General features: G+C 43.1%; 1 protein-coding gene and 1 long non-coding RNA gene across 2 annotated transcripts in view; one reads left to right on the top strand and one right to left on the bottom strand.

Moving 5' to 3' along the window:
* The window catches only part of LOC307207604 (discoidin domain-containing receptor 2-like), a 55,057-nt gene that overhangs the window by 4,852 nt on the left and 27,913 nt on the right, over positions 1-22,292 (bottom strand). The window contains exons 17-20 of the mRNA XM_079961571.1: positions 5,493-5,575; positions 3,675-3,783; positions 2,763-2,897; positions 2,137-2,274 (exon numbers count right to left, since the gene is read on the bottom strand). Of these exons, the coding sequence (XP_079817697.1) occupies positions 2,137-2,274; positions 2,763-2,897; positions 3,675-3,783; positions 5,493-5,575 (465 nt within the window). The remainder of the gene's footprint in view (positions 1-2,136; positions 2,275-2,762; positions 2,898-3,674; positions 3,784-5,492; positions 5,576-22,292) is intronic.
* LOC307207607 lies at positions 6,055-6,748 on the top strand. The gene is made up of 3 exons (XR_013834757.1): positions 6,055-6,142; positions 6,202-6,538; positions 6,630-6,748. It is a non-coding gene; the product is annotated as an uncharacterized lncRNA (long non-coding RNA).

The following is a 22,292-nucleotide window of genomic DNA, read 5'->3' as shown; positions in this document are numbered from 1 at the left end:
TGTTCTTATCTGTTTACAATTTATCTGTAAATATTCAATAAACCATTACTATTCTTTTATAAAAAGTTTGCTATCTTGATTTCTTATTTTTCCGGTAAGTCTTGCCATTTCTGCATATTCCATGAGTTTTTGTATTCATTCTTCTTTTGCTGGGTCTTCTTCTTCTTTCCATTTTTGGTCAAGTAACCTGCGTGAGTAAATTTCCATACAGCTTGGGTAGTTCTGACCCTAAAATGAGCATTACAAGCCAGAGGAGTACAGTGTCAACTACTGGCTGTTATTTGGGATCCTGAGAACAAATACATGTTAATGGGCCTTCTTTTGGAAGCCTCTCATTTATGGAAAACTCTTGCTGAGGAAGGAGTTCCTGGTTCCAACCTTGTCATTGATTTGGCACTATTTTTGATTTCCCAGGCATTGGGGCAATGCCTATTATTTGCTATTGTACTGTTAAATTTGTGTTTCACAATGCTTACGTGACTTTATTGTATGTTATTGGTTGTAAAGCAAAGTATTCATTTGACAAACCTTAACAACAACAACAACAACAATTTTCTATCTCCTGGCTTGTCTCATCCATCTATCTCTCTATCTCTGCCTGCCTGCCTGCCTGCCTGCCTGCCTGCCTATCTATCTATCTATCTATCTATCTATCTATCTATCTATCTATCTATCATTAGCATAAGGGGCACCAGCTGAATGCAAGAATGGTTTGGAGTAAGGCAGACCTGGCTGTGGGTCGTGAAGGCCGCTCCCTGCAAGGCCCTTTCCACCTGGCCTAGGGGGCGGGGCCCACACTCACTAGCCCTACTGAAGAGGCTCCTCATGAGGCCGGAGGAACATCGCCCGTATTATGTACTGAGTTGAATAGGATCCAAATTGCAGCAGTCTGATTGGTCCTAGAACAATAGGATTCAGAATGCAGCAGTCTGATTGGTCCTACAACAATGCAGCAGTATGATTGGTTGGCAGGAACCACCCAATCATGCTCCAGATATAAGTGAATCCACAACCTGATTGGCTTACAGTAGAATTCCAGAATTAGCCAATCATGTGCAGCCCATTGTGTAAATAATGTATATAAGCAGATACTTTGAGGGGACTGGCATTCATTCCTCCTCACCACTATGAGCTGAATAAAGAGCATGAAATCACTTTGCGACTCTGAGTATATTTCAGCCCGGCTATTGTTTTATTGTTTTATGGATTTAATATGCTGTAAACCGCTTTGAGATTTTTTATTAAAAATATAAAGCGGTATAGAAATTTAAAAATAAAAATAAATAAATAAACACTCTGCAGTTTGTGAAGCCATAGGTGGCCATGCCAATTCTAGCATGAGGAATGGCGGCAGGCACAGGCAAGCTATTTAACAGAGGGGACAGCAAGCCACTGTATGAAGTGACTACCCCTCCCTTCTTTAAAAGGGCACAGAGCAAGAGAGGAGGGGCTTGGGGCACATTGTGTGGGGTTGGCAAGCAGGATGAGTAAGGGTGGGAGCCCCTAGCAAATCCCTCTACAAAATGTGCCAAAACGATTTACAACCAGAGTAAAAATGCAATCAAAAACATATACAAACATGTTTTAAAAATACTCAAAATACAAACATCCAATACAGTGGTACCTCGGGTTAAGTACTTAATTCGTTCTGGAACCTGAAACTGTTATTAACCTGAAGCACCACTTTAGCTAATGGGGCCTCCAACTGCCGCCGCTCCGCCGGAGCACGATTTCTGTTCTCATCCTGAAGCAAAGTTCTTAACCCGAGGTACTACTTCCAGGTTAGAGGAGTCTGTAAGCTGAAGTGTATGTAACCGGAAGCATATGTAACCCGAGGTACCACTGTAATTGATGATGGCCAAAAGTCCAAAAAAGGAAGGAAAAAAGAAAGAAAGGGTGCTTTTGCCTGTTGCAAAAACAATGGCAAAATTGGTGCCAGATGGGACAATTTTGTAAATAGGGAACCTCCCCGTTAAGCTTTATTTCTACATGCAAGGTTGTTGGGGGAGGGGAGTTGTACAGGAGAACATTCCAGCACATGAGCCCCACCCCTCTCCTTTACCAAAGTAGTTCAGCCCAGAAGCACGCTGACTCCCTTCGGGGAAAACTAGCCCCATCACAGCAGAAGAACATCACCCCTTTTATCTGCGGAGTCAGAGGTTCTACCTTGGCCTGGCCCAGGAAGTCTTTTTCTTCTAGCTCTTCCACATCCTTCTTTGGGGGCTTGAAGATCTCCCCCTGAGGGACACTCCGGGGTTCCAAGAAGAGATGTTCCTAGGACAGGGCAGGTTTAGGGTAGACTATTCACAACAGGGTTATCTTGTCTTGGGTATACACATTTACCTGAAGCTGCAGAAAGGAAGTTCATCTTGTCTAGGTTCCTGCCTTGCAGAGGAAAATCCTCTGTGTAAAGAGTTGCCAGAGGGCAGTTTTCTCTTTCAGGGGTGGGGAACCTCAGGCCCAGGGGCCATATGTGGCCCTCCAAGCATCTCCACCTGGCCCTTGCAACTCCCCAAATGCCACACCCCTCGCTGGCCTCTCCTTGCACCTCCCTTGAGTGTTTTTCCTTGGCTGGAATGTGTCCTTGAACTCCAGCAGTGGCTCTTGCTTGTCTGCCTGGAGAGGTGTGAGTGGGCAATAAAAAAGGTATCTGGAGACGTCCTGTGTGTGTGTCGGCCTCTGCTAAGCAACCTCTTCCTTGGAAGGTGGATCTACACTTCCAGGAAAAACCGACTTCCTCAGGTTAATGCAGCAAATCATACCTGCACTTGCTTCAGAGCACTATCAAGGTGGTGGATTTGACCCTTTGGGGTCTCTCTAGCAGCCTCCTTCAGTGTTTGCTGAGCATCCTGCCACTGTCCAAGATGGCAGTGAGCCGCAGCAGTGTTGTACGCCACCTGCAGACCACACAAGAAGTAACATTTCTGCTGGATGCAAGCCTCAGACATTACACTGGGTTCTTCAGCAGGAAGGAAAGTCCTCAATTACCAACTTTGTAAGACCTCTAAATAGTAAACTCTTATCATTACACAGGTTTCATGGCAGAGAATCGTAGGGTTGGATCCAGTGCTAATCTTACTCAGAGCAGAGCAGACCAGTCAGATACCTCTTGTTGGAAGAAAGATCTAATTGACCATAAGATCTAAGACCATAAGAAAGATCTAATTGCAACCACACTTTCCCGATACATGATCCCGATACATGAGTTCAGTGGCACCCTGTCTCTGACAGTGGAAGTGGAACGTAGCCACTGTGGCTAGTAGCCACTGGTAGCCTTATCCTCTTCTTTGAATTTGTCTAATCCTCTTTTAAAGCCATCCAAGCTGGCCACCATCACTACTTCCTGTGGGAGCTCCCCCTCACCGAGTTACAATTTCCAGAGTGGTTTAGCAATCAATCGCTCTTCATGGGGATCTCTGAGAATTGTAGCTCTGTGTGGGGAATGTGTATTGGGGTGTGTGTGTTAGAAGTCTCGGCATCCTGAACAAACTACACTTCCTAGGATCCTTTTGGCTAATCCCTGACAGTTCAAAGTGGTATGCTACTGCTTTCCTGAATGGGAAGTCCATGTCCCAGGGGATTCTGGGGCAAGGAGGGGCAGCAGTCCCAAGTTATGTCTATTATGGATTGTTTTGCTGAGTCATCATCGTATAATGCTCTTAACATCACCTTACCTCCCAGGCACACAACACAAACTTAAGACCCAGCTGCTTATAATCAATGCAGGGGTTCTTCCTGAGGTGCAGCAGGGCAAGCCTGAAATCATTCAGGGCTTCTTCATATCTGGCAGGGGGAGAAAACAATGTCTGTGTTTAGGAAAGTAAAAATACTCAGGAAAAGAATTGTACTGTTATTGCTGTTAGATATATCCTTTTTTTAAAATAATTTTTATTGAATGATTTTATGTTACAAAAAACAATACAACCATACTACCACTAAATATAATTGAGAAATAAAAATTTCATACATCAATACTTAGTTTGTTATTTGTTATTTACCATCTTATTTCCTCCCAAACATTCCATACAATAACACACATATTTACAGACACCCCCCTACCTCCACACACAATGATAATAATGAAAGTAAATATTTTTTCCCATTTTATCTTACAAAACCTTTTCTTCAACTTTGACTTCCTGCCAAGTCCCTTTGCATATATTTTATCTTACAATCGAATGTACACAAAACAATAAACCTTTCTATATAAATTTTCCAATACATTCTGAAAACATAATAAATCCTTAATTGTTGTCCACCTGCTGCTGTTAGATATATCCTAGGTGTGAGGAGCCCCCGTGGGGTCTGAGGACCCTCCAGGCCTCCCCCTTTGGCCAACATCCCCATAACCATGCACACCTACCCCACCCCTGATGACATATGTGCACAGAACAGGATAGCAGAGACAGAGCCAGATTTATAGAAGCTGTCCAGGTTTCTGATTTGATTCTGGAATGTCCCACTTTTCCTTAGGACGTCCCAAGATTTCATCAGAGAAATGTTAGAGCATATGGTGTGCAACCCTCAAGCCAAGGAGATAAGTAACTATACATCCTTTAGAAGACATCTGAAGGCAGCTCTGTATAGGGAAGCTATTTTAATGTTTTATTATGATTTTTATAGGGACGCAGGTGGCGCTGTGGGTTAAAGCCTCAGCGCCTAGGACTTGCCGATCGAAAGGTCGGCGGTTCGAATCCCTGCGGCGGGGTGCGCTCCCGCTGCTCGGTCCCAGCGCCTGCCAACCTAGCAGTTCGAAAGCACCTCCGGGTGCAAGTAGATAAATAGGGACCGCTTACCAGCGGAAAGGTAAACGGCGTTTCCGTGTGCGGCTCTGGCTCGCCAGAGCAGCGATGTCACGCTGGCCACGTGACCCGGAAGTGTCTCCGGACAGCGCTGGCCCCTGGCCTCTTAAGTGAGATGGGCGCACAACCCCAGAGTCTGTCAAGACTGGCCCGTACGGGCAGGGGTACCTTTACCTTTACCTATGATTTTTATACATGTTGTAAGCCACCCAGAGTGGCTGGATGGAGCAATCCAGTCCAATGGGTGGAGCATAAATCATAAAGGTAGTAGTAGTAGTAGTAGTATGGAATCAGACATCCCTATTTTCATTGGAGAAACGTTGGAGGGCATGGGATTGAACTCCACTTTCCGGTTTACAGAATCCACAGGATCTCTGTTTCCTCTCCACATTTAACAAACCCCCTAGTGTAATTTATTAGAAATTCAACAGATGAACATTTTTCTGGCATGGAGCGAAGCTGGAGGTAGCTGAATTCTCTCCACCATTCCACTGCTGTTAAAAGGTGGAGGGGCTCCACTAAGAAGAAGGTGGCAACTTGACATCAGTTTCTGCCCCACATATGCTGCATAGCTTGGCTGGTTGTTTGCCTTCCTTTCCCCTGCTTGTTCGCTGGATTCATTCTGGCTCCTATAATATTTGTGTGAGCTCAATTATTGTACCCTTTGACAACGAAACAGCAGACACTCACCTCTCCAGCAACAGGTAAGCATATCCTCTCTGGAAGAAACCCACAGCTAAGCAATTGTCTTTGGAAATGGATCGGTCAAATGCCTGGAGGCAGAAAAATAACATTAAGGTTGCCAGATTTCTTTTTTTACTTCTGTGCTTTTTAACAGCAGGAGAAATTCAGCAAGAAATGCTTTTTCCTGGCACAGAGATGAAACAATGAGAAAAGGCATCACTTGTTTGCTTTTACTGGGTGTCAGGCTGTTTAGAGGCAGAGAAATAGAGCCAGCCATAAAAAGCTCACAGCTTTTTCTCAGCAGGGCAAAATGCATTTTGAGCATGTTTGATTTGGTTTGATATAAGGAGAATTCCCTGGATGTCTAGATCCAGATTTGGGGCAAGTACTCTTTGGTGAGAGAGCGCATGCAGCGATTTAAAATCTCAAAACATGCAGCAAAGTAAAGCGTGGAAATGCAGGATGTTAGACGTTTAAAATATCCCCTTCTAAGTTGCTACAAAAGCTCCCCACTTTCCTTAGCATACACGATATGCTTGGTAAGATAAATATGATTTACTTACAAAACTATTCAAATATCAGATTCATGTGCTTTTCCATACAGCAGCAAGAAAAGCCAAGCAGCAGAACTTAGGTTAGTTCTAAAAAAGGTAAATGTTTCTAAATCATTTGCATAGAAACACAGAGATGGCTTGCTAAAGCCATATTGTAGAAGCTTGGAGCATTCAGGTTAGGCACCCTTACTGGAAGAGTTAACATGGTGGGAGGAAATGGTGGAATGTAGGAAAACAAAGAGTGTGGTAGCCCTTCCTCCCAGCCTGAGGGGGTGTGACCTAGTCAAGTCGGGTAGGACAGCTTACTCTATGTTTTTAACTCCTTCATGCATTAATTATAGTTAAGCACGTTGGTTATATTAGGTGAGATATTTCCCACAGAGAAAGGGACTGCAGCTCAATGACTTTGAACCCACTTGCTTTGCACATGGATGGGACTGGGTTCAAAACTGACCCCTGATATCTCCAGTGAAAAAGCGGGGGGTGGGGAGATCCCAAGTAGCAATAGCAATGGAAAAGTCATATTTTTGACCAAGACCCCAGAAAGCTGCTGCCAATCAGAGTAGGCGACACTGGTCTAGATGGGCAGATATTCTGACCTGCTGGCATAACACAGCTTCCTATGCAGGAACCAGGTATGAACTAGCTCAGCCCACCTTCCCAAGCTTGGTGATTCTGAGACAGAAATGCAATGTCTCTTCCGGAATTTGTTACCTTAAGCTATTGCTGCACTGAGAGGCTAATTCTGTTTTTGCTTGAAAAGTAGGTCAGGAATTCTTCCAGGGGTAAAGCATTAAGGAAGGAACGTGCAAAGTCATTGTTTCTTCTGGAAAAAAGGTACTCCACTGAGGCTTAACTAAGGTTGGACAAATCGATCAATTTCAGTTTCTAATCTTTCCAACCTTTAGTTCAGTTTGCCAAATTTCTGGATCAGTTTGCAGATTATTTTTTTTAAATGTTCTCATGAAAATTGGGCAGCTTTGTACACATTTCTGCCAACATGCACCTCTCTCTTTTTTTTGCAAGTGATGTCCCCTAATATTTTTTATGTTATTTTCACTAATAATTTCATGGTGTGTTCTTATGGCTGGAGAATCACAAAATTTGGTGCAAATATTTGCGGTGTGATTTAGTTATCTTTGCATTAAAATGAAAACTGAACCAAATTTCTTTCCATCCCTAGGCTTAGCCATACCAGAACACTTTTTCTGTTTTGGGCTTCTTGTATTCTGCCTCACCAGTCCCAATGGGCACCAGCTAGTTCTGAAATCTGAGGCATGTTGCTGACTCATTCGTTCTGGGAATTGCTAAATTTGTTCAACAGTTGCTTCCTGCTGTGGTAACCTGGTTCTCCAGGAAGTGCTGAATATGAAAATCCTTTGTCCTCCCCACAACACTTTTTATACCTGCATTGATTTACTTTATGTGAGCCACTTCACACGTTACATTCCTTACGTGCACAGTTTAAATACTTATTTCCTCCCACAAGTGTATACCTATTTATTTATATTTTTTTAGTGTCATAGTGCAACCCTTATTTATTTAACAACATTTGCAGCAGACCACTTATTTGATTTTTTTTAAAATCACATGCCTCTAAGCCAGGGGTTGGCAAACTAAAGTCCGCGGGCTGGATCAGCTCCACCTGGGTCGTAAATCCGGCCCATGCCCCACGCCACAAAGCCAGAACCTGCTGCGAAGCCGAGACTCCCAGCGACAGCAGCGGGAGGAAGAGGCCGAGCAGCGGCGGCTCTGCCACTTAATTGCTGTGCCTGGTTTACCTCAGCACGGCGCAGGGACGTCTCTGCCAATCAAATGCTGCGCCTAGTTTACCTCAGTGGCATTTGATTGGCAGAGACATCCCCACGCCGTGCTGAGGTAAACCAGGTGTGGCGTCTGATTGGCAGAGCTGCCGCCACTTGGCCCCTTCCTCCCATCACAAGGAGATAAGACAGCGCCCACCACCGGCTCTGGCTCCTCCCGCCTCGCCACCTCCAGACAGTGGACCAGCCCGCTACTAGAAAAAATTGCTGACCCCCTGCTCTAAGCGATTTACAATGGGCAATCTAAAACTGTCATTTAAAAATACCAGTTAAGAGAAGCATGGAAAACTACCGTAGTTAACATACATTTTAAAGATATAATAAAATCAGCAGCCGTAAAGCCGTTATGCATAATAAAAACACATGTAAAAATTGGTTGTTAAAATGACATGCCTGGGTAGGTTTGCAGAAGTAAACAAAACAAAAAAGTACAGTGGTACCTTGGTTTACGAACTTAATCCGTTTTGGAAGTCCGTTATTAAACCAAAACGGTTCTTAAACCGAGGTGCGCTTTCCCTAATGAGGCCTCCCACCGCTGGTGCCCTTCCACCATTCGGATTCTGTTCTTAGACTGAGGTAAAGTTCGCAAACCGGGACACTACTTCCGGTTTTGTGGAGTTTGTTAACCGAATCCTTCTTTAACCAAACTGTTCTTAAACCGAGGTACCACTGTATTTAACAATTGTTGAAAACAATATAGTGAAGGCCTAATCTACCTCACAGGGTTGTTGTAAGGATAAAATGGCAAGGGGGGCTGCCACCTTGAACTCACTGGAGGAAAGTTGGGATATGAATGTAATAAATAATCAGATAAAATATAAGTATCATCAATACATATGAATACAGGCAGGTCTGGCTCTGGGTTTGAGAGGCCCAGGAGCAAAGTGTGCTCTAGTGGGCTATACATGGATGATTTTCTTGGTGGTGTCAGTATTGGTGGCTAAAGGACTGCCATCTTCATTTCCCACAATGCTCTGGAGCACCCAATCTACTGCCACCCCATGACGTTGTGGGGAATTAAAACAGAGGTAGACCAGCCATTTTCAGCTTGGTGACTTCAGGATGCTTTGGACTACAACTCCAATGAGCGCAGACAGTTCTGAGTTGTGTGTATGCTCCATGCAAAACCTGAGTTTGAACTTGTGAAATGGTGAAATGGTTTCATATGTGAAATGGTCTTAACACCTACCTCCAGAGCTTGCTCCAGGTCTCCCCTTGCAAGATGCAGGCAGCCAATGTTGAAGTTGATCTTTGAAGGAGGGTTTTCAATGCTGCAGAAGATGCGTAAGGCAGATTCCGAGCTGCCCTTCTCTAGAGCTAAAACTCCTTTGTTCCAATGCCTGACCAGGTTACTGTAAGCCATTGTCCTTCCAGTATGAGAGGAAGCAATCTTATTTGGAAGGCCTGGCTCTTTAGAGCTTGCTCAGACTATGTGCTGTTTGGCTTTGCTTCCAGAGACAAGCAGACCAGGAAGTTGAGCATCTCTCTCTCTCTCTCTTTTGGTCCTAACTAACCTTTATTGCTCAAACAGGGAAATGCAGGCAGAGGAGGAGCCACTCTGGCAGCAGGTCAGTTTACAGACAAAGTCTTTTCTGTGCAGAGCCTGGGCAAACAACAAACCCTCTGTCCCAACTTTTTTATCATTAGGTGCACTGTCTCTGTTTCCTTATCACAATGTCCAGGTCTGTAGTAAGAACTGGAATTTATGAAGTAATATTAAAGGAGAACCTTTGACCAGGCGTAAAGTGCCTTCATCTCCACGGACTGCAACCTTTACTGCCCTTGAGCCATTTAGAAGAAATGCAGATTTTCTGTGTCCCTTCTCCATCCACCCTATTCCCATTTCCATTCCCAAATCCTGTTGAATAAATGGGATTAAGATCAGGAGTTGCGGTAATTACAGACTGCTGTGAGCTGTTCCGCCTATATCAATGACCAGTGAAATGTGGCTCATGTTAGCTGCTCCACTCTATAACTAATCAACTGCATTTTGCACTAACCGGAGCTTCCATGCCATCTTCAAGGGCAGCCCCAGGTAGAGCACGTTACAGTAGTCCAGAGCATGAATTACTATGGCCAATCTAAGAATGGCCATATGTGGCAAACCAGCCCATAGCTGGTCAAAGGCACTCTGCACCAGCAAATAATAATAATAATAATAATACAGTGGTGCCCCGCAAGACGAACGCCTCACAAGATGAAAAACCCGCTAGACGAAAGGGTTTCCTGTTTTGGAGGCGCTTCGCAAAACGAATTTCCCTATGGGCTTGCTTTGCAAGACGAAATGTCTTGCGAGTTTTTCCAACTTCCCCCCCCCTTTTTCTAAGCCGCTAAGCCGCTTATCTGCTTATCCGCTAAGCTGATAAGCTGCTAAAAGCCGCTAAAAGCCGCTAAGCCGCTAATAGCGCTAATCCGCTAAGCCGTCAATGGGCTTGCTTCGCAAGACGAAAAAACCGCTAGACGAAGAGAATCGCGGATCGGATTCTTTTCGTCTTGCGAGGCACCACTGTAATAATAATAATAATAATAATAATAATAATAATAATAATAATTGTCAGAGCTGCCCAAGGTCCCAGCTCACAAAGGACCAACGCCAGTTCTTACTATATACAAAAGTCTTTATTAAGGTTCAGTTTCCATTTCAAAGCCGCGGCGTGCAGCTCTACGTCTCAACCCTAGACCGCTGAAGCTCCATCTGAATCTCCTCCCCCTCGAAACCAGTTCAAGACCCTAGCCTTGCTCCACCTCCTCCTCTGCTCCTTTCTCCTCTGGGTCCTTCTGCCCGCTGGGGTGTCGCCCTTTCTGGACTCTTCTGATGCTGATTCCCCGGATTCTTCCCCCTGCTTCCGGCGTGCTTTAGGACCTGGCTCCCAATCCGACCTCCCTGCTGTCCCGCGCTCCTGTACATTTGAACTTGGCGCGCGCGCCCAGCCGGCAACCTTCCTCCTGACTGTTACACTGCTCCTGTCACTGCTTCCCCCTTCGGGGGGGTTGGCTGGGTCTGACTTCCCCTCCGTTCCCTCACTCAGCAATAGGGGCGTGGTCAGCCCTGCCTCATCTTCTCTCCCCACTGGAGGGGAAGCCGGCCCTGACACATGGGACTCTTCCCCCCCGCTACGCCCTGGTGGGGAAGCTGGTCCCGATCTCCAGCTGCTGCTTTGGGAGTCGCCGCTGGCCCCTTGCTTCTGGTGCGTCCTTCCCGGGACCCCCCTTGCCCTGGCCATCGGTGCCCCCTTCTGGGAATCTTCCGAATCGCTGGAGAAGCTCATGGAATCTCTCGGCCCACTGTCATCCTCCCCTACGCTGCCCTCGGATTGTTCCCCTTCGCTCTCCGCTTCCTCTCTCCCCTGTGCCTCTGCTCCTGAACCCCTGACAATAATAATAAATTTTCTTTATACCCCGCCCTCCCCAGCTAAAGCCGGGCTCAGGGTAGCTAACAACCAGTAATAAAAACAAGTTGAATGAATACAACTTAAAAACAATATTATAATACAACATTAAAACATTAAAATGCAGCCTCTTCACAGGAGGAGAAAGGAAAAAGAAAGGGAGGAGGGAATCAAATTGACTCCAAGCCAAAGGCCAGGCGGAACAACTCTGTCTTACAGGCCCTGCGGAAAGAAATCAGATGCTGCAGGGCCTTTGAGCCTCTGGTGACAAAGCTGGGTCTAGGACATGGGTGGGGAACATTTTTCAGCCCGATGGCTGCATTCTTAATGGGGTCCTTAATGGGGTATAGACCTTGTCAGGTGCCAAATGATGCCAACCTCTACTCCCTTCTTTCTGGTCCCTGGGGTGTCACTTGTCCCTGTTTTTGGCCTTTGTTGTTGTTGTTGTTGTTTTTTTTTTTTTTTATAATAATTTTTATTAATTTTCCACACAGATAATAAACAGCAATATAACACAGTATAACTTCATACTCATCGGTTCATAACCTTTTTTCTTTGACTTCCCCATACCTCCCCATCCCTGCATCCTTGTTTAATAATTCTTTAGCAACCCTTAAGTCCATTGTCTTAATTCCTTTTCGTAAATAATTCTTAAGTTTTTTTTATTTACTGCTGCAATTCTTTACTTCTTACCCCCTGACATCTTAACATTCCTCAATTTTACAATTATTTTTAAGATATATTTTGAAATTCTTCCAGTCCTCTTCCACTGTCTCTTTCCCCTGGTCCCGGATTCTGCCCGTCATCTCGGCCAGTCCCATAAAATCAATCACCTTTGTTTGCCATTCTTCCAGAGTAGGTAATTCTTGCGTCTTCCAATACTTTGCCAGTAGAATTCTTGCTGCTGTAGTGGCATACATAAAGAAAGTCCTATCCTTTCTTAACACCACTTGGCCCACCATACCCAAAAGGAAAGCCTCTGGTTTCTTAGGAAAAGTCCACTTAAGGACCTTCTTAATTTCATTATAGATCATTTCCCAGAAAGCTTTAACCTTTGGGCAGGTCCACCAAAGGTGGTAGAAAGTGCCTTCAGTCTCATTACATTTCCAACACTTATTATTAGGCAAATGATAAATCTTTGCTAGCTTGACTGGGGTCATGTACCACCGGTAGATCATTTTCATAATATTTTCTTTTAAAGCATTACATGCAGTAAATTTAATACCGGTGGTCCATAATTGTTCCCAGTCAGCAAACATGATATCATGACCTATATCTTGTGCCCATTTGATCATAGCTGATTTCACCGTTTCATCCTGTGTATTCCATTTTAACAGCAAGTTATACATTCTTGATAAATTCTTAGTATTGGGTTCCAACAATTCTGTTTCTAATTTTGACTTCTCTTTCTGAAATCCTATTTTCCTGTCCTGTTTAAACGTCTCATTTATCTGATAGTAATGCAACCAATCTCGAACCTTAGGTTTTAGTTTCTCATAACTCTGAAGTTTCACCCTTTCACCATCGTATTCTATGATCTCATGATATTTTGGCCATTTAGAATCCATATTAAGCTTTTTTACTTCCCTAGCTTCCATTGGTGACACCCACCTAGGGGTTTTACTTTCCAACAAATCTTTGTATCTAATCCAAACGTTGTACAATGCTTTCCTTACAATATGGTTTTTAAAACTTTTATACACCTTTACCTTGTCATACCATAAATATGCATGCCAACCAAAACTATTGTCATACCCTTCCAGATCCAAAATGTCAGTATTCTCAAGAAGTAGCCAGTGTTTCAACCAGCAGAAGGCTGCTGATCATAATAAAGTCTTAAGTCCGGCAGGGCAAACCCCCCTCTATCCTTTGCATCAGTTAAAATCTTAAATTTAATTCTGGGCTTTTTGCCCTGCCAGACAAATTTTGATATGTCTTTCTGCCACTTCTTGAAACAGTCCATCTTGTCCACAATCTGCAACGTCTGGAATAAAAACAGCATTCTAGGCAATACATTCATCTTAATAGTAGCGATTCGGCCTAACAAGGAAAGTTTCAGCCTTGACCATATTTCCAGATCCTTTTTAACTTCTGACCAACATTTTTCATAATTATCCTTAAATAAGTTCACATTCTTGGATGTTAAGTTTACCCCCAGGTATTTTACCCTTTTTGTAATTTCCAAACCTGTTTCATTCTGAAAACTCTCTCTTTCTTCCATTGTTAAATTTTTTTCCAACACTTTCGTTTTTTGTCTATTCAATTTAAAACCTGCTACTCGACCAAATGTTTCAATTAGTTCTAATACTCTTTTAGTACTAGTGTCTGGCTGTTGCAAAGTCAATACTAGGTCATCTGCAAATGCTCTTAATTTATAATGTCTAACTCCGACCTGAACTCCTTTAACCAACTGGTCCTTTCTAATCATGTTTAACAAAACCTCCAGGACCGATATAAAAAGCAAAGGGGATATTGGGCAGCCCTGTCGTGTACCTTTTTCTATAGGTATTTCTTCTGTTACCACGTTATTTACAATTAATTTAGCCTTTTGTTGAGAGTATATTGCACCTATACCATTTTCAAAACCTTGTCCTACCCCCATCCCTTGGAGATTCTTTTTCATAAAAGTCCAACAAATGTTGTCAAAGGCTTTCTCCGCGTCCACAAAAATCAAAACTGCTTTCCTATTAATGTCAACGTCCAGCAGCTCCAAAATGTCTATAATGTTCCTCACATTGTCTGACAAATGTCTACCTGGGAGAAAGCCTGTTTGGTCCTTATGAATCTCTTCTGCCAACACTCTTTTCAATCTTTTTGCCAAAATGTCTGCAAAAATTTTGTAATCCACATTGAGTAAAGATATAGGGCGGTAGTTTTTAACCTGGTTCTTCTCAGTCTCTGTTTTCGGTATAAGTGAGATGAAAGCCTCTTTCCACGATTCAGGTGCCTTTTTCCCCTTCAAAATTTCATTGCAAACTTCCTTCAATGGTTGTATCAGCCATTCTTTCAGCATTTTGTAGTATTTGGCCGTCAGGCCATCTGGTCCTGGTGATTTTCCCAATTTCATATTTTGAATGGCACCCTCTATTTCTTGTTCTGTTATTTCCTCGTTTAAGATCCTTTTACTTTGTTCTGAGATTTTTGGTAAACCGTATTTTCTGATGAATTCTTCTATTTCTTGCTCGTTGGTTGGCCCTTGTGCATACAATTTCTTAAAAAAGCTTTGAAAACAATTGTTGATCTCGTTGGGTTTGTGGATAATCTTTCCATCCATTTCTAAACTTGTTACCGTATTCATTTTCTGCCTTTTTTTCAATTGCCATGACAGAAGTTTCCCACATTTATCCGCTGATTCAAAAGTTTTTTGTCTCATTTGCTTTATCTTCCATTCTATTTGTTGGTTCATGAGTTCCATGTATTGCATCTGATGAAACTTTATTTCTCTCAAAATCTCATGAGACTTTGGTTTGGACCTCAGCTTCTTCTCTCCTTCTTTTATTTTTTCTAAAATTTTTTCCTTCTTTTCATTTTGTTGCTTCCTCTTAATAGAATTTTGTTGAATTAGGAAACCTCGCATCACGGCTTTGCTTGCGTCCCAAATTATTCTTTTTTCCACATCTGTTTTCCTGTTGATCTCAAAGTAATCTTTTAATGTTTTAAGGGCCTTCTTATGGATCTCTTCGTCCTTGAATAGGGTGTCATTCATTCTCCATCTAAAGGAACCAGTTGTTGTTAGTTTCATCTCCATCTTGACCGCATTATGGTCGGAGCACGTTTTTGGGCAGATTTCTACTTTTTTTGTTCTTGACGCCAGACTACTAGAAATCCAAATTTGGTCTATTCTTGTCCATGTCATTTTTGCTTCTGAGAAGAAAGTTCCCTCTCTCTCTAAAGGATTCTTTGTTCTCCAGATGTCAATCAAGTCCATTGTTTCAGTCATTTCAAAAAAGATCCTTGGTAGTCTCCCTTCTTTCGAGATCACTTGTCTCTGTGCTTTGTCCATGTTTGTTGAGACAACTCCATTCATATCTCCCATCATTAGGATTTTATAATCTAAAAAGTCAACTAATGTCTCATGCAACTTCCTAAAAAATTCAGCCTTCCCTTCATTTGGGGCATAAACTCCCACAATTAATATCTTTTCTCCTTGAATTTGTATTTCAATTGCCAGGTATCTTCCTTGTTCATCTTTAAATATTAGTTTTGGAGCCAACTTTTCCTTTGCATAGATCACCACACCTCTTTTCTTTACTTTGTCTGATGAGATGAATTCTTGACCGAGTCTCTTATTTATTAATAATTTCCTGTGTATCCTGGCAATATGGGTTTCTTGCAAACATATTATGTCTAATTGTTCTTTCTTCAAAATGTGAAAAACCTGTCTTCTTTTCCGAGGAAGGTTCAAACCATTACAGTTCCAACTAAGGAGTTGCAGAGACATTTTGTATTTAGGTAGCTGTTCCTCCAACTGCTCCAAGCTTCTGCTCTTCCTCCGATGGTGGTAGTGAAAGTCCAAATGACAAATTTGCTATATCGGGTGGTTCCCTCTCCTCCACGGTTCCTTTCTGCAGATCCTCCAGATACTTCTCTAGAAATAGTTCTTTGTCCTGAATTGTTTTTATTTTAATCTTCCTTCCATTGAAGTTAAAGGACAATCCTTGTGGAAACTCCCATCTGAATGGTATAGTGTTATTCTTCAGCAGGTCTACTAAACTCTTGTAATATGTTCTCACCTCTAAAATGTATTTAGGAATGTCCTTAAAAATCTGTATCTGACAATTTTGGATCACCAATGCCTTTTGATAATGCAAATTCAATATTCTATCTCTTTCTTCTTTTGATCTCAATGTAATTAGGCAGTCCCTTGGTTTTTTGTCCTGCCTTCTACCCAGTCGAAAGGCTGATATTATCTCAAGTTCCTCATCTTCCTCCCATTCCTCCTGCCAAAAAGTTATGATGTTCTCTGTGAGAAATTTCACAAGGTTGTCCCCTTCCCCTTCAGGCACCAATCTAAATTTTAAATTCTTCTCTTTACGTTGAAGTTCCAGTAAGGAGAGGGCTGCATCATGCTCATTCACTTTTTTAATAATAGGCCCAATTTTTTCCCTTGTCTCTTCAGCCGTTATTTTTGCACTTTCTGCAATCTTTCGTGTTTCTGAACTTTCCTGAATTAATCTATTTATAGAATCTGTGTTCGATGCAACACTAGCCGTATTCACATCCAACCTTGTTGTCAACTCTGTTAATTTTTTAGAATTCTCTGTCGAAAGTTTTGTCAATGCTTCCAGGGATTGATTTATTTTAAGTAGAGCCTGAGTCATAGGATCCATAGAAGCTGGTGTTTTTTCCTGCACAGCTGCAGTTCCTGATATAGAGGCCCTTTTCTTGTGAGATTGTTTTGCTTTCTGCCTTGTTACTATCTCTTCTGTAGGGGCACTCATATCCTCAAGGTCGTTTTCACAGAGTTGATTCCCAAGTGGAAAATCCCACTGTTACTTTTTCAAGTGCAACAGTTTCAGATAGAGCCCTCTAGAGGGAGCATTCAATTGTATCCAAATGGCAGAGATAGAAGAAAACAAAGAAGCAAGGAAGTATAACAATAGCCAAAAGTTTCCAATGTCCAAATTGTAATGTCTCTATTTTTCTATGTGGCCAAAATGCAGCAAAGTACATCTAAGGTCCGATAACTTTTTTGCAAACAAATCCCCACTTCTCAAAGTTTGACAGTCCACGTCCCGGTGTCTTGTTTGGGCAGCCCGACCCCAGGGGATTTGGCAATGGAAGGTCTTAATTTTCCATTAATTTTCCAGCAGATTAACAACGTTCCAATCCCTTCCCCCCTTCTCCTGCCAATCTGGGGGGAGGTTTTAAGTCCGATGTCAGTTTGACAGCTTAAAAAAATTAAAAAGGTTCCCTTTAAGTGCAGCTTGATTTTCGTTGCTTTATTCCTTCTGCAGTTCCGGGGAGGCAGACTTCCTTAATTTTTGCCTTTCCCGTTTTCAGCCAATTTTTTTTTTTTTTAAAGTCCCGTTGCTTTTCCAATCTTACTCACGGGTGTTGTGGTCAAATTCCAATTGCAGGAAGGAATCGGCGCTCTCCGCTCATGGCGACGCGGCTTCACTCCGCTAGCTGGGTGACGACTCTCAGCACCGCGCTTACCCCGATGCCGCTCAGAAGCCTTTAAAAAGGCTCCCTCACAGTACCGGGGGGCGCAAAGGGTGCCCACCGAATCTCCTTTGTTCACAGGCTCCGCGCCTGTGATTTTAGGGGTCCCCCGCTTGCCGTAGCGGGTAAGACCCGAACTAACGGAGCAGTCCTGCCTCGGAGCTCGAGGCTCGGACCGCCATTAAGCGCTGGCGCCGACCGGAAGTCTGTTGTTGTTGTTTAGTCGTTCAGTCGTGTCCGACTCTTCGTAACCCCATGGCCTTCTTAAATTTTTTTGTGAGAATTGGCACTTAGATAAAGAATGAACCTATATTCATCTTTGATATGTTGGGAACTATAAAGAATGACTGTTTATTTATTTAATTTATATATTGCCCTTCCTCTGAAAGGGTTCTATATCTATGAAGAAAGACCCTGATGAGACCCCAGTGCACCAGTCTCAGGCTGCCTGCTGCATCTTTGTAAGATTCTCTGCTCTTCTGCCTCCTTCTGCTCAGCATCTATCAGAGACAGTCATTCTGCCTCATCTCTGCATCATGTTGGGTGTGAATGGAGCATTCAGTCACTGCAGATACCAGGATGCAGCAGAAATTTGAGGAATGCTGGGAAAAGTTAAGGAAAGGGAATGCCTTATCCCAGATGAGCCTCCCTGTACTCTGAGATCATCTGACAAAGGGATTTTGTTCTAATTACCTTCATGTCTAAAAATGTATATTGTTAAGTCTCACTTTTCTCCAGGGCCTCAAAAAGGCACTTCAGCAGAAATTTTTGCAGTGCAGAAACACACTAAAGTATGATAAAGGAAGGCTGAAATGTGATGTACACTTATTTGACAGTAAGCCCCACTGAACTCAAGCAGGACTTGCTTCTGAGTAAGCATGTGTAGGATTGCACTGTAAAGTCACTGGAATGCAAAGTGTTAAAGAAATTGTTCTATGGGTTTTTGGTTGATTGATTTGTATGCAGTAGTTCAAATAAGAGAATACAGCTCTCCTAACAACTCTCAGTGGAAGACAGGAGTGCCTGGCGTGCTTCGTGTCCAACTCACGAAGAGTTGGACACGACTAAACGACTAAACAACAACTCTCAGCTCCTCAGATCATCATCATCATCACCATCATCATATTAACAAACTACAACTCCCTGAATTCTCTGGGGGAAGCCATGAGCATTTAGAGTGAAATTGTAGTGCTTTAAATGTGGGGTATGAATGTGACCTAAGATGGCCCTAACCACCCATTGGAACAGCATGGTGCTTATCTGTGTCACAGCAGACATCATGGCAAAAGCTTTCCGTCCTGGGTGAGAGGAAGAATGACCCTTCTATGATAGCCTCAGTCACGCATTGGTACTGCACCCTGATATGGGTACATATCACAAGCAGGTATCACAGGAAAAGTGTTGCCTCCTGTGTGAGAGAGAACAGGGAATGCCTTCTCTAAGATAGCGCTAGGCCACCTGTTGGCTTGGATGATGATGTGTCTATGCATCAGCCCACGTGAGAGAAGAGGCAATCCCTCATGTTTGAGAAACTGGGTGATGCCTCTTCCAAGATGGCATCTGCTGAGGATAGCCAAAAGAAACAAGGGCAAAGTTAGCATAAAAAATGGCATATGCCAATTTATATAGATGTCAGTTTAGAATTATAATGAAGGAGGTTTGACTAGATTTGCCTGAGATCATTTCCAACAATTTTATGATTCTTGGATGCCTTCAAACAGAAGACAGACCTTTCAGGTTTTATACACAGTTGCATTAATAATACTGTTTTCTCTTTTTCTTTCTTAGCAACTTTCTAATTAGTCTGGACACAATTTTTGTCGATGAAATGTTTTAAATTCATTAATTTGACTGATTAATCAATTAAATGTTTGTGGGCTCTCTCAAAAACCAGCTCAATGCATTTGGTTTTGCAATCCCATTGGGAATCACGGGAAATTAATCTCACAAATTGCAGAAACAGGGAGAGAAAAGAAACCAACAGAATTTATTGGTCATTTGTCAATGTAAAAAAACAAAATGAAACAAACAAGACAAAAACAAGCCTCCATGGCAAAGGTGTGTGATTGCAAAGGAGATGCTGGTTAAATTCATATATATTATATTATGTACACATCTGAATGCCATTTCTAAATACAATATGTACACAGTCATACAACAGCCGAAACAAACAACATAAATCTGAGCTTGGTTAGCAAAAAATAAGGCAGCAGTGGGGAGAGAGAGAGAGGCCTTGTTTGAGGGAACTATATGTGCTCTGGGACAAAATGATATATCCACAGTTTCGAACTTCAAGTAACGCGGGAAGAAGGTGTCCCAATTCAGGCTGCCCTCAAAAGATGAGGCAAAAGGTGCTCTCTCAACAAAATCCTTCATTCCTATCTTCTGTCGCTGGGTTGTGCACTAGAAAGGCCTGGCTGCACCCTGCCTTGGTCATTTGCTGGGTCATTTGCAACATTTAACCTAGCAACATTGCTTGGCTGGGTGATTTGCAACATTTAACCTAGCAATTGACTCCTAAAATGGCCAGAGGACCATAGGATCAAAAGCAAGAACATCCTGGCCTGTTCCTACAGCCTACAGTTGTAGAACAGATGACCTTCCAGATGTTGCACTGCAACACCCATCAGCCCTTAGACAGCACAACCAGTGGTCAGGAACAATGGATGTTGTAGTCCAGCAACACCTGGAGGACCAGAGGTTCCCCATCCCTGGAGAAATCAGCCAGTGAGGCTTCCCTTACCGTCTCCTATGCATGTCACAGCAGAACAAGCCGCTGTACAAGGCAGAGGAGAAAGGGGACCCTACCTGTTTCTCACATGGCCAGGGATTTAAGATAGCCAGTGGTGATACCCCCAAAATGTATGGCAAAGTTCTCTCCAGTGCCAAAGCTCCTTTGCCATACATTTTTGGTGGAAGAGCACCTGGTTGGAGTCTCTAAGGCTTCATGTTCAATCCATCACATCTCCAGTTCTCAATGCTGGGAAAGATTTCCTTAACACCACTGCCCAGCCACTGTAGACATACTAGGCTAGAGCAGGGATGGGGAACCTATTGTCATCCGTATGTTATTGGACTTGAACTTGCATCAGCCGGCATAGCTAAAAATCAGGGATGATGGGTGTTATAGTCCAGCAGCTTCTGGAGGGCATCCCTCCCCCGTCCCCAGGCTAGAGAGAGCCCTGTGATCAGGCCTAGTATAAGGTAGTTCCTTTATAGCTGTTAGTTTTGTCTTTCCATGACAGCTGGGGTAAAAAAACAGGACTTCTGACCCAAACTAGTATTTTACATGGTAAAACAAGTCCAGCGGGATCCAATGACTAGAAACCAGATGGCTGTCATTCTGACTGTAGGAAAGCCATTAAAAATCCTCCCTATAAAATGGAAATTCATATGGCTACTTCATATGGCTGTTGTGACAACCGCTGTAGGGAGCGGGAAGCACAGAGGACAATAATAATACCACATTGGGAAGGGGAGTGGCACAACTAGTGAATTTTCCATGTGAACATCTCACTTAACATCAAGCGGGTGATGGCACGGGCACCCATAGCATGCCATGGAATGTTTGCTACCATTTCTAACTTCAGAGGGGAAGGCTCAGTCATGGAATGTTGAAAATCAATACACTTGCTGCTAGGAAAGTGGTTTGGGGGTTTTCTGGTGCAGAGGGGAACTTCACACCAGAGTTAGGGAGAAAAGCAGCTGTGTAGTGCTGGGGAGGAATCTAGGGAGGTGAGACGCTTGAGAACGGCTGAAAGCCCGAGTTTTAGCAGTAGGAGGAGCTAAAAGATGGGGAGGAACAACATAGGAGTGAAATGAGAAAAAAATTGGCTGAAATTTCACATTCAGAATGATGAGACAAACAAAAATATTTGGTCTCCAGTTTAACACATCAAGATAAAAAGTCAAGCTTGAGAAGCACTGAAATTGCTTCAGAGGCTCTAAGAGCCATGTCCAGAGGAGCAGATGCAAAAACAGCAAAGAATCTTGTGGCACTTTAAAGACTAACATAAGCATAAGCCATTGTAGACTACAGACCACAAGTTCATCAGTTGCATGAAGGTGTCATCCTGAGTTTTAAGCATATTTCACACACAGTTTGGGAGGCGTGGGGATTGTAAAAAGTGAGGTCGGAGGGAAATGAAAAAGTACAGACAGTGATAATCATGTTCTTAACAGTAGCAATTCACTAAACAGTTCTTGACAACACAGAAATCCTGGCATTGGCAAGCACATATAATGTGCTAAAGATCCTTTTGTCCAATATTTCAAGCACTGGATGACGCGAGCTATAGTCCACAAAAGCTTATGCCATATAAAGACTCTTTGTTGTTCTAAGATTTAGTACAGGGTGGAGGTGGAGGGTGGTGTTATAGGGCAGGAGGGGCCACCAAGAGCAATGAAGCAATGAAGATAAGCCACTGCTGCTTAGGAAGGACAGGTTCCCATAGTCAAATCTGGTTGGCCATTGTGTGAGTTCCAGTAAGGATCACTATGGGCAAACCCATTTACTTGCATTCAATATGTGCATGACCAAACATATGTGCATCGGCCCAAACCCAGAAGTAACCTAAAAAGTCACAAGAAGGGGCGGAATGGGGCATTTGCAGGCTTTTTCAGTGGTGTTTCAATTATAAGCGATTTCACGGATGCACACAGTGCCTCGGAACGTAACCCTCGCGTAAATGGGAGGTTGCCTGTGCTTATCATATGTCATCAACAACCCAGACTGCAGTCATTTCCAAAAACCTCTTTGCTACTTAACAATGCTACAGTCAATTATATATCTGATGCTCAGGTTATCTGAATTCCAGTTATCCCCAAATTTCTGGCTCCCTGAATATACTGCTGCAGGTTCGTAATAATCTTCTT

This window comes from Podarcis cretensis (assembly GCF_951804945.1).
Source record: "Podarcis cretensis genome assembly, chromosome: Z".
NCBI lineage: Eukaryota > Metazoa > Chordata > Lepidosauria > Squamata > Lacertidae > Podarcis > Podarcis cretensis.
This window is presented reverse-complemented; position numbering and strand designations above follow the sequence as displayed.